Here is a 12,382-nt window from a genome sequence, read left to right as displayed (position 1 = left end):
TGTGGTTGAAAGTTACATTTTACATTACTACAGTGCATGGAAACTTAGCTCTTTCACTTCTTTTCCCCCCTCCAATGTATGCTATAGTTCTTACAAATTCGATCATCCCTCAAATCCAGCTCTCATATCTTTATTTCTCAGCTGGCTTAACCACTTTACACTTTGGGTAATTTTATTACTGGCCTTGTACACTGCTGAAACTGAAAGTCTGCAGAAAGAATACCAAGAAACCACTATCAGTTGTGCTTACTTTCTGAAGTATTTCAAAATTTCCGTAATAAAAATTCCCTATAACACTTTGAAATTAGCAGCAGAGTAACTGATTTAAAAGAAAACAATATTTTTATTATAAACTCTTCACACCAATGATTTTAAAAACCCTTCAGTTTCTGGGCAGAAAGATAAAAGTAACTTGTTGACTCCTTTCTGCAGAGAAATTATACAAACTAAGGCAATTTTTAAAATGTTATATAGAAGAACGCAAAATCCTCCAAAAGTATGCTGGAATGGGGATGAGGAAGGAATTCCTACTGACTCGTGAACAGCTAGCACCACAAAACACAAGATAAGATTATCCTTTGCAAAACCAAGCCTAATTAAAAGCCATCAGAGAATTTAAGCTACCTCATTTACATTGTCAGTCACAAAAATAATGTTGACACTTCCAGTTTAAACAAATGCTTAATGTTAACTATCTTCTGTTGCTTTTTCAGATAATAGAAAATGTTAACATGATTTGATACCAGGAAGCAAAATACAAGTGAGCCTCTGAAAAAAGAGGTGCATTAGGCTGAAGGCACTCCAAATACTGACAGTTACGTGCATGTTTTCTGAGTCATTGGCTACATTGGCCATCTCTAAACAGTTAAGGTTAAAACTTAGTCTCAGTAGGTCATCACACTTTATTTTTCTGTTTGCAAAAGCTTCCTGAAGATTCTTCCAACAGAGAGACAGAGGCAGAACAGAAGTATTTCTCGGCAGGATGTGTTTGCTCACAAGAAAACTGTTAAATTTGCTGAGGTGTAACATTACTATTTATTTTAAATACAAAAGAATTATTTGCCTCAACATGAATAATTATAATATCATGCCTTTATTAAAGTGGGCTTATTAAAATTATCATCATACTACCTATAACACCCAGTCGTGGTTTAAGCCCAGCCGGTAACAAAGCACCATGCAGCTGCTCGCTCACTCCGCCCCCGGCCACGGTGGGATGAGGAGAAAATATAAAGGCAGGCTCGTGGGTTGAGATAAGGACTGGGAGGGATCACTCCCCAATTATGGTCACGGGCAAAAGACAGGCTCAACTTGGGGAAGAAACAAAATCAATTTAATTTGCTACAAATCAAATCAAAACAAGGATAATGAGAAGTAAAACCAAACCTTAGAACACCTTCCCCCCACCCCTCCCTCCTTCCTGGGCTCAACTCCGCTCCCGGTTCTCTCTACCTCCTCCCCCCGGCGGCGCAGGGGAACAGGGAATGGGGGTTGGGGTCAGCTCGCCACACATTGTCTCTGCCGCTCCTTCCTCCTCAGGGGGAGGGCTCCTCACTCGTCCCCTGCTTCACCGTGGGGTCCCTCCCACAGAAGACAGTCCTTCATGAATTTCTCCAACGTGAGTCCTTTCCGCGGGCTGCAGTTCCTCACAAACTTCCCTGGCGTGGGCCCTTTCCGCGGGCCGATCTTCAGTCACAAACTGCTCCAGCGCGGGCTTTCCCACGGAGTCACAGCCATCTTCAGGGGCCTCCGCTCCGCCATTCACTTCCACGGGCTGCAGGGGCATCCACCTCCTCAGGCACCCCTCCTTCTTTACTGACCTCAGTACCTGCACAGGTGTTCCTCTCACATTCCCATCCCCCTACTCACTGCAGGTTCCCTTTCTTAAATATGTTATCCCAGAGGCGCTACCACTGTCACTGGTTGGGTCTGCCTGGGCTAGAGGCGGGTCTGACTTGGAGCCGGGGGAGCTAACAGCTTCTCACAGGAGCCACCCCTGCGGCCCCTCCCCCACTACCAAAAAAAAACCGCGCCACACAAACCCATAACACACACCCCCTCCCAGTTACAGTTCAGCACAGAAAAAGTAGCACCATAGAAAGAGTGAGGACACTTGACTGGAAGTCTAGAATGTGTAGTCATCTCCCAATCCAATAAAATGCCTAAGCTCCACTGAACTTTTTCTTTATGCCAGCAGTCCCAGCTGAACCCAACAGGATCACTCACATGCTTAAAGTTAAGCCTGTGCCAAAATACATTGCTGGACTGGGGCTTTTCATAGAAACATAGAACGGTTTGGGTTGGAAGGGACCTTAAGGATCATCTAGTTCCAACCCCCCTGCCATGGGCAGGGACACCTTCCACTAGACCAGGTTGCTCAAAGCCCCATCCAACCTGGCCTTGAACACTTCCAGGGATGAGGCATCCACAACCTCTCTGGACAACCTGTTCCAGTGCCTCACCACCCTCACAGTGAAGAACTTCTTTCTTACATCTCAACTAAATATACCCTCTCTCAGTTTAAAGCCATTACCCCTTGTCCTGTCACTACATGCCTTTTTACAAAGTCCCTCTCTGGCTTTCTTGTAGGCCCTGGAGCCTTCTCTTCTCTTCTCCAGGCTGAACACCACCAACTCTCTCAGCCTGTCTTCATAGGAGAGGTTCTCCAGCCCTCTGATCATCTTCGTGGCCCTCCTCTGGACCCACTCCAACAGTTCCATGTCCTTCTTATGTTGGGGACCCCCGAGCTGAACACCGTACTCCAGGTGGGGTCTCACCAGAGTGGAGTAGAGGGGGAGAATCACCTCCCTCAGCCTGCTGGTCATGCTTCTTTTGATGCAGCCCAGGATATGATTGGCTTTCTGGGCTGAGTGCACATTGCCAGGTCATGTTGAGCTTCTTGTCAACCAACACCTCCAAGTGCTTCTCCCCAGGGCTGCTCTCAATCCACTCATCGCCCAGCCTGTATTTGTGCTTGGGATTGCCCTGACCCAGGTGCAGGACCTTGCACTTGGCCTTGTTGAACTTCATGAGGTTTGCATGGGCTCACCTCTCAAGCCTGTCAAGGTCCCTCTGGATGGCATCCCTTCCCTCCAGTGTGTTGACCGCACCACACAGCTTGGTGTCATCAGCAAACTTGCTGAGGGTGCACTTGATCCCACTGTCTACGTCATTGATGAAGATATTGAATAGTATAGGTCCCAGTATGGACCCTTGAGGAACACCACTCATTACTGGTTTCCACTTGGACATTGAGCCACTGACCGCAACTCTCTGAGTGTGATCATCCAGCCAATTCCTGTGATGGGTTAACCCTGGCTGAACACCAGGTGCCCACCAAAGCCGTTCTATCACTCCCCCTCCTTCTCAGCTGGACAGGGGAGAGAAAATATAACAAAGAGCTTGTGGGTCGAGATAAGGATAGGAGAGATCACTCACCAATTACCGTCACAGGCAAAACAGACTCAGTTTGGGGAAAAATTAACTCAGTTTATTACAAATCAACTGGAGTAGGGTAATGAGAAATAAAACCAAATCTCAGAACACCTTCCCTCCACCCCTCCCTTCTTCCCGGGCACAACTTCACTCCCGGATTCTCTACCACCACCCCCCCAGCGGCACAGGGGGACGGGGATGGGGTTTACGGTCAGTTCATCACACGTTATTTTCTGCTGCTTCATCCTCCTCAGGGGGAGGACTCATCACACTCTTCCCCTGCTCCAGCGTGGGGTCCCTCCCACAGGAGACAGTCCTCCACAAACTTCTCCAATGTGGGTCCTTCCCACAGGCTGCAGTTCTTCAAGAACTGCTCCAGCGTGGGTCCCTTCCACGGTGTGCAGTCCTTCAGGCACAGACTGCTCCAGCGTGGGTCCCCCGCGGGGTCACAAGTCCTGCCAGAAAACCTGCTCCGTGGGCTCCTCTCTCCACAGATCTGCAGGTCATGCCAGGAGCCTGCTCCAGCGCGGGCTTCCCATGGGGTCACAGCCTCCTTCAGGCACCCACCTGCTCCGGCATGGGGTCCTCCACGGGCTGCAGGTGGATATCTGCTCCACCGTGGACCTCCATGGACTGCAGGGGGACCAGCCTGCCTCACCATGGTCTTCACCACGGGCTGCAGGGGAATCTCTGCTCCGGCGCCTGGAGCATCTCCTCCTGCTCCTTCTTCACTGACCTTGGTGTCCGCAGGGTTGTGTCTCTTACATGTTCTCACTCCTCTCTCCGGCTGCCGAATACCTCCGTCCCAACTTTTTCCTTCTTAAAAATGTTATCACAGAGGCGTTACCACTATCACTGATTGGCTCGGCCTTGGCCGGCAGCGGGTCCGTCTTAGAGCCGGCTGGTATGGGCTCTCTCGAACACAGGGGAACCTTCCAGCAGCTTCTTACAGAAGCCACCCCTGTAACCCCACCCGCTACCAAAACCTTGCCACACAAAGCCAATACAATTCCTTATCCACCAAGTGGTCCACTCGTCAAATCCATGTCTCTCCAATTTAGAGACAAGGATGTCGTGCGGGACAGCGTCAAATGCTTTGCACAAGTCCAGGTAGATGACATCAGTTGCTCTTCTCTTATCCACCAATGCTGTAACCCCGTCGTAGAAGGCCACCAAATTTGTCAGGCACGATTTGCCCTTAGTGAAGCCATGTTGGCTGTCACCAATCACCTCCTTATTTTCCATGTGTCTTTAGCATAGTTTCCAGGAGGATCCACTCCATGATCTTGCCGGGCACAGAGTTGAGACTGACTGGCCTGTAGTTCCCCTGGTCTTCTTTTTTTCCCTTTTTAAAAATGGGGGTTATGTTTCCCCTTTTCCAGTCAGTGGGAACTTCCCTGGACTGCCACAACTTCTCAAATATGATGGAGAGTGGCTTAGCAACTTCATCCGCCAGTTCCCTGAGGACCCACAGATGCATCTCATCAGGTCCCGTGGACTTGTGCACCTTCAGGTTCCTTAGATGGTCTCGAACCTGATCTCCTATGGTGGGCGGTTCTTCATTCTCCCAGTCCCTGCCTTTGCCTTCTGCGACTTGGGTGGTGTGCCTGGAGCACTTGCCGATGAAGACTGAGGCAAAAAAGTCTTGAGTACCTACCTCAGCCTTCTCCATGTCCTGGGTAACCAGGTCTCCCATTTCCTTCTGGAGCAGCAGGCCCACATTCTCCCTCATCTTCCTTTTATCACCAATGTACCTATAGAAGCTTTTCTTGTTACCCTTGACATCCCTGGCCAGATTTAATTTTATCAGGGCTTTAGCTTTCCTAACCTGATCCCTGGCTGCTCAGACAATTTCTCTGTATTCCTCCCAGGCTACCTGTCCTTGCTTCCACCCTCTGTAGGCTTCCTTTTTGTGTTTGAGTTTGTCCAGGAGCTCCTTGTCCATCCATGCAGGCCTCCTGGCGTTTTTGCCTGATTTCCTCTTTGTTGGGATGCATCGCTCCTGAGCTTGGAGGAGGTGATCCTTGAATATTAACCAGCTTTCTTGGGCCCCTCTTCCCTGCAGGGCTTTATCCCATGGTACTCTACCAAGCAGATACCTGAAGAAGCCAAAGTCTGCTCTCCTGAAGTCCAGGGTAGTGAGCTTGCTGTGCGCCCTCCTCACTGCCCTAAGGATTCTGAACTCCACCATTTCATGGTCACTGCAGCCAAGGCTGGCCTTGAGCTTCACATTCCTCACCAGCCCCTCCTTGTTGGTGAGAACAAGGTCCAGCATAGCACCTCTCCTCATTGGTTCCTCCATCACTTGGAGAAGGAAGTTGTCATCAACGCATTCCAGGAACCTCCTGGATTGCTTATGCCCTGCCATGTTGTCCCTCCAACAGATATTGGGGTGCTTGAAGTCCCCCATGAGGACCAGGGCTTGTGAACATGAGGCTGCTCCTATCTCTCTATAGAGGGCCTCATCCGCTCGGTCTTCCTGGTCAGGTGGTCTGTAGCAGACCCCCGCTATAATGTCACCTGTCCCTGCCCTCCCTTTAATCCTGACCCATAGGCTCTCAGTCAGCTCCTCATCCATCCCCAGGCAGGGCTCCATGCACTCCAGCTGGTCATTGACATAGAGGGTGACACCCCCCTCCTCATCTCCCCTGCCTATCCTTCCTAAAGAGCCTGTATCCTTCCATTCCAACACTCCAGTCATAGGAGCCATCCTACCACGTCTCTGTGATGCCAATAAGATCATAGCCCTGCAAGCGTGCGCACGTCTCTAACTCTTCTTGTTTATTCCCCGTGCTATGTGCGTTTGTATAGAGGCATTTAAGTTGGGCCCCCGATGAAGCTGACTTACTGGCTGGAGTGGCTGGGATTCCTTTGTGCTGCTCTTCAGGTGCTCTCCTGCTGACCTGTGATCCCTCTCCAGGCTCTGGGCATCTATTGCTGGCACTGGCATCAAACTGGTAGGAGTGGGATGGATTGAGGTTCCCCTCCCCCAGCAACTTTAGTTTAAAGCCTTCTTCACCAGCTTGGCAAGCCTATGACCGAAGATGCTCTTCCCCTTCTCTGACAGATGGACCCCATCAGCCCCCAGTAGATCAGGTTTCTCAAAGCGAGTGCCATGGTCTAAGCAGCCAAACTCCTGGCTGTGGCACCAGTCCCATAACCATCTGTTGATTCACCAGATTCGACTGGCCCTTTCAAACCCCCTCCCTTTGACCGGGAGGATTGAGGAAAAAACTACCTGCGCTCCAGAGTCCCTTACCACCGCTCCCAGGGCTCTGTAATCCTTCTTGATACTCCTCAGACTGCTCCTGGCTGTATCACTGGTGCCCATGTGAAACAACAGCAGCGGATAATAGTCAGTGGACTGTACAAGGCTTCGTAGTCTCTCGGTGATGTCCCTGATATGAGCCCCTGGTAAGCAGCACACCTCTCTAGAGAGCACATCAGGTTGGCAGATGGGTGCCTCCGTACCTCTCAGAAGAGAGTCGCCTACTACTATCACCTTTTCTTAGTTGTGCTGCTTGTTATACGGGGAGCAGATCGGGCTGCCTTACTCAACTCCAGCGTCTCTCCTGATGTGACGGGTCTTTCCTCTTCAGTCTGCAGAGTGGTGAAGTGGTTCTGCAAGGGCACCTCAGGCTTCAGTGGAAGTCTCTTCCTCCTGTAGGTCCTTGCCATTGCAAGCTTCCATTCTTCTGCATTCTTGGCCCCCCTCCCTTCCGTGTGTGCTGGTGGGTGAGTTTTTGGCTGTTTGGCTGTGGGTCCACTGCAGACTGCACTTGGAACCGGCTATCTAACTCATTCTCAGCCTCCCTGATGCTACACAGCCTTCTCACCACCTCCTGCAGCTCACCCTCCTGCTGCAGGAGGTTCTCCACCTGGGCACACCTTTTGCAGGCAGGTCTGCTGCCTGTCCCTGCCCCAGGAGAAAGGTCTAGGCACTTCCTGCAGTCTGAGGTATGCACTGCAGCCTCTCCCTTCAGCAGCTCTGTCTGGGTAGAGGCATCGGCCACCACTGGGGTAGATGGTGCAGACCCCCCAGCCGGAGCTGCAGCCTTTGCTCTCAGGCGAGTGCCCACCATTCTGCCTTGAGGGTCAGGTAGGATGAGCGCCCATGACCTGCGCAGATGGTCACAGAACGGTGCCCGGTTGCTGGGTTATGTGGACTTCAAGCTTCTCCACTCGGCCAGTGGAATGTCCCTCCTTTGAAGAGGGGCCCTCCCGCGTAAACTGCCGCACCACACCCTGTTTGCCTGTCCTAGTCGCTAGCACTCCCTAGGGCTGCCTTTTGTGGGAGTGGAGGGTGGCCGTCGTTACTCCTGGCCCTGCCCATGCCTCGTCAGCCGCTCTCTCTCCTGAGAGCTACCAGCTCCTGGTGGGTCTTCACGCTCTCCTGGGGTTTCCCCAGCTCAGGAGACCCCCCCTGTATGCTGCGATCCCCTGCTCCACTGCGGAACATGCCTGTACTGGAGCTGATCGCCTTGGCGAGTGACTGTTCTCAAAACACTCAGCAAACATTTATCTTCCCAAGAAACTGGGCCATATTTGTCCATTAATTATAAAGCAGAATTCCTCATTAGCCACTTCTTAGAAATTAATGACGTGAGATGACCTCTCATGGATATAATCTTTTAAAGCTCCAAAACTGCTTTATTGGGGAGTAAACTTAGCCACAAAGAATTTAAGAAGTGAACTGTTGGAGAAACAGCAAATTGATGTCTGAGTTTGGATCAGAACCTAGGCATTTTCCCTCCTGCTAGTACGCTTTAAACCATGTGACCGTATTGGAAGAGGAGAGCATTACTACAGTGAATAATTGCTTGCTACTGTAGAATTAAAAAGAAAAGTTCATGCAATTCTCTCTTACCTTGCAGCCAGTCTCGAAAGTAGTGCAACCACATTTTGGGAAGCTGCTTATCCTCTTCCAACAAAACGTATGTCACATTACTGAAACTTTTGTGAAGTTCATAAAGTAAGTGCTGGACATTGGGATAGTCTGCTTTCTGTGTCACTATATACATGTTGTAAAAAGAGAAATACTTGAACTGTGCTGCAATAAAGTCATATTCCTGGGTTTCTCGTGGTACAATGTCTGTGAGATTCAGTCCATCTCTAGCACGGGTAGTTCCATAAAGGCTGAGCCCAAGTAAACCCAGAAAAAGAAAAATAACCACAATCTGCAACAGAAAATGGAAATGCATTTGGTTTTATGTTCCTAAAGAAATTAATAACTCATAATGGCACACAGAACCAGGTTCAAAATTAATACCCATCACTATACTTTTAAGCTTTTATATATTTATGCACACACACACTACAAGGCCAAACTAATTTGTGTTTTAGTGAAGGGGCTCTAGATCATGAACAGGAAATTTATATGGTGATGAAGTTAAAAAGTAGATTTAGTTTCACTGTTCATGAGCTTAGGTTACTGAAAGTCACCAAAACCTCACTCATAACTTACATTTGAAAAGTATGTCACTACAACACTATCAAGATAAAACTTTTAAAGTATGAAATTAGGTGTAAAATTATTAAGAATTGTAATTCCAAAATAATTCTATTTATTCCTGATATTTAATACTATTGTCAGGATAATTTTCCTACTGGGCAAGGCAGAAGTCTATTTTTGAAAAACAGGTAAATAGTTTTCTGATTACCTTAGCTTTTGGTTTTAGCAGGAATGGAGCATAATGCTTTTCTGAAAAAGAAGAGACCGTCCATTTAGTACAGGGTGGCTCAAAGCAATGCATACTGGAGTCTGAGAATTGGGAAAGCAAATCTCTTGCCGAGCTTGTGCTTTCTGGGCTCTGGCAGCTGAGATTATCTTGCGTCACTGTTACCGGCTGCACAGATATTGCTGAGCAAGGCTCTGCTGTGGTGTAGTACACCTGTGCATGAGGATCATATTCTGTGCGCAACTGCACTGTAGACTGCATTGTAATCTGAGTTTCATGTGCAAAACTGTGACTGCTGTATGAGGGTGGAAGACTGTAGCAAGTATTATCACTGTTTTCCACATATGCTCGAGGCTCAATCTGAATCACTCTAGTGGCACACGGACTGCAAGAGAAGAGAAAAACATCTGTTCACATTTAGATAGGTCTTTATTTTAATCAGGCTAGATAGGATAATCTGCTTCCATCTGAGACTGCTTCTACTACTATTAAATTGTTTATGTTAATTAAGCATAATGTTTTCATGAGGATTTCCTTCTGCACTTTTAGGAAATATTTCTTAGACATGGTTTAAAGTGTAGGCCTCTGAGCCTGTTTCTGCACATGTTTCTTGTGCCCAAGAAAGAAGGAACCAGCATTTGTCTAAAGACACTGGCATCCACTCACATCACTCTATTAATTACACATGCTAATCAGGTCAATAACAAGGTAGTTTCACACAGTCTGAATGCATGATATGTGTGTGTGAGTTTACATCTACACAACCATGCTGAGAATTAAACTATTTAGAAGATCAAAATGTAAATGCATGACATGCTGAGTTCTTCTGTTTAGAACTATTAAAGTAACTGTTAAATAATATTTGGGCCTTCTGGATAAGGTCTCAGACTTTTGGGAGGCAGGTTGAAACCACTTGCCATACACTGACTGTATGTTTTAAAATTGAAGTAAAAATATACAAGGATTAATTCCCAGGAAGGACGGGCAACATGAGGAGACAAAATTACAGAAGCATTTTTTTGAAGCATTCCCTTCATTGTAGTCTATGCAAGAACATAATGGATACCTAGTTTATTAAAAAAAAGTCATAAACAAGCCTCCTTCTGTAAATAAAAACAAATTGCTGATAGAAAACAGTATCAGAGATTTTTCACCAAGTGGAAAAATCCTACAAAAAGGAAGAAAATGTTGCCTACCTAAACAAAGCAAGCTCTTATTAACTGAATTTCTTCATATGTACATGGGCCCAAATTCTGATTCACATTTGGTACAACTTTAGATGGGGGAATAAAAGGAAGGTCTGACTGCCCTGTACTTCTGAGAATCAGGGTTCCAAAATTCAAGCACATTAGACCATCCAGTGAAACTATGGCTGAATCAGAAACAAAAAGCAGGAGTCCTGGCTTGTGATCAACTCCCCGTTCTAATGACTCCCTCAAAAACAAATTTAGGAAAGCACCTTCTTTCTTTGGCATGGAAGTTAAAAAGGTCAAACTGTGTCTGCTCCTACGTGGGTGTGAAAGGCTAAGAGGACACAAGGGGGTTTCTCTACATCCTGGTTATGACATGCATGTCAGAGTACATGTATAGAAATGCAGCTTATCCTTTTCATTGCAGGCAAAAGCAAAAACTAATGTAGAAAATATGCTTTATCTCTAAGTGGTGGCTCCGCTCATGACAGTAGCTTCCTCCTAGCCTGCCCCTACCCTCAGAGCTGGATGTGTATTAGGTAAGAGTGTGCATACTATCATTCTAAATTATTATTGGAGCCATAACAGAAAGTTTATCAATCACTATCTTGCAATGGTACTGATCATTCTGAATTCCACATAGTCCTAAGAAAAACTGGGCTAAAGGGAAGTAATTTTATAGTTTTTACATTATTTTTATGCATTTACATTTCAAGGCATAAAAAGCATAAAAATTAGCACATAGTGATTAAGTATAAGTAAGGCTTCTGAGTACCCGAGTTATTTACAGTCTTCCATAAGAGACTGGAATCAAGTCTTCCAAGGTTACCCAATACCAGCACTGGACACACTGCAGTACCCCATAAAATTCTAAAAATACAGATATTACTAAAGCATGGCTCTTTTACACGCTTCCAGAAAGTTGTCCTCCAATGGCTAAAATGGATGTACATATGAAAAAAGGAAAAAGTGTTTGCGTGTGTGTGTGTGAAATGCCTTTTAACTTTTCCCCTCAGTCAGATAAAAAAACAAGGTAGCAAATGTAATTCAGCAATAAAACCATGACAATAATATACTGACCCTCCTGCTGTCCTGCTGCAATGAAGAGCTCCCACTCCTGACAAGGGGTAGTAGCACTGATTGGTGATCACAAAAAGGATGCACTTACTTACTTATACTGTAATTCTATCACACATTCTCACCTTGTAAAACAGCAGAATATATCCAGTCTCCTGTCTTCCCGACGATAAAGGTCCATGCTCAGGATAGCAGGAAAAATCAGCAAAACCATAGCAAAGTTGAATACCACCACAACTGCTGCCTAGAGATAAATCATAAGAGAAGTGAAGTCATTACTAAGCTTCATTTAGGGCATTGGCTTTACAAAGCATAAAGCCTCCTTTCAGTTCTCACCCATCCACCCATTTATCATGTTTACTCATCAGACCCTTTCAAGCTTCCCCCTGAGGGAACTGGGGGGTATATTTTTACATCCCAGTTTCATTATGGTAGGCCTACTGTAGTTAATTTCTTTTAATATTACCCTTCATATTATTTTAATATCTCTATACCTAGAGATGTGGTGGCACCAAGATTTTTAAAGTGGAAAAAACAGTCTCATCAATAATTTACACTTTTATATGAGATTCTGCCCTATTTAGAGTCTCACAGTACAAAAAGATGGAAGCAAAAGTAAACCTGGAACTAGGACTGAAGTTCTCACATTTAAGGGATCTGAAGTAATTTAAGTACCACAATAACATTAAAGCACATTATTAAATCAGTAATGAAATAAAGGTTTAATTAAATTTTAATGAAACTGCTCTATTTAGTAAAACACTATGCATTTGATGTACTTAAAGTCTAGCAAAAAAAGAGTGACATTTTGGGATTATCTGTTGAACTCTTCTGCTTGTGTCTTGACAGAACTTGATTAATGAGCCAGTCTACCAAAATGAGTCTTAAATTGGAACAAGAATGGTCAAGTTAATTTGCAAAATGATTGTTATTTAAAGAAAAACAACCCCCCCCTTCAAACCATAACTGTTTCCTACACAGAGATTCCCAGAGAATCTCTAT

At 46.2% G+C, this 12,382-nt stretch overlaps 1 protein-coding gene across 2 annotated transcripts in view; it reads right to left on the bottom strand.

Moving 5' to 3' along the window:
* LOC128136072 (protein patched homolog 1-like) overlaps positions 1 to 12,382 on the bottom strand; it is a 97,401-nt gene that overhangs the window by 25,919 nt on the left and 59,100 nt on the right. For both annotated transcript variants that reach the window (XM_052775158.1, XM_052775159.1), the window contains 3 exons: positions 11,506 to 11,624; positions 9,096 to 9,498; positions 8,303 to 8,612 (listed from right to left, as the gene is read on the bottom strand). In XM_052775158.1, the coding sequence (XP_052631118.1) occupies positions 8,303 to 8,612; positions 9,096 to 9,498; positions 11,506 to 11,624 (832 nt within the window). The remainder of the gene's footprint in view (positions 1 to 8,302; positions 8,613 to 9,095; positions 9,499 to 11,505; positions 11,625 to 12,382) is intronic.

Source organism: Harpia harpyja, chromosome W (assembly GCF_026419915.1).
Source record: "Harpia harpyja isolate bHarHar1 chromosome W, bHarHar1 primary haplotype, whole genome shotgun sequence".
In the NCBI taxonomy this organism is placed as follows: Eukaryota; Metazoa; Chordata; class Aves; order Accipitriformes; family Accipitridae; genus Harpia; species Harpia harpyja.
The sequence above is the reverse complement of the archived record's forward strand: the minus strand, read 5'-3'. Positions and strand labels throughout refer to the sequence as shown.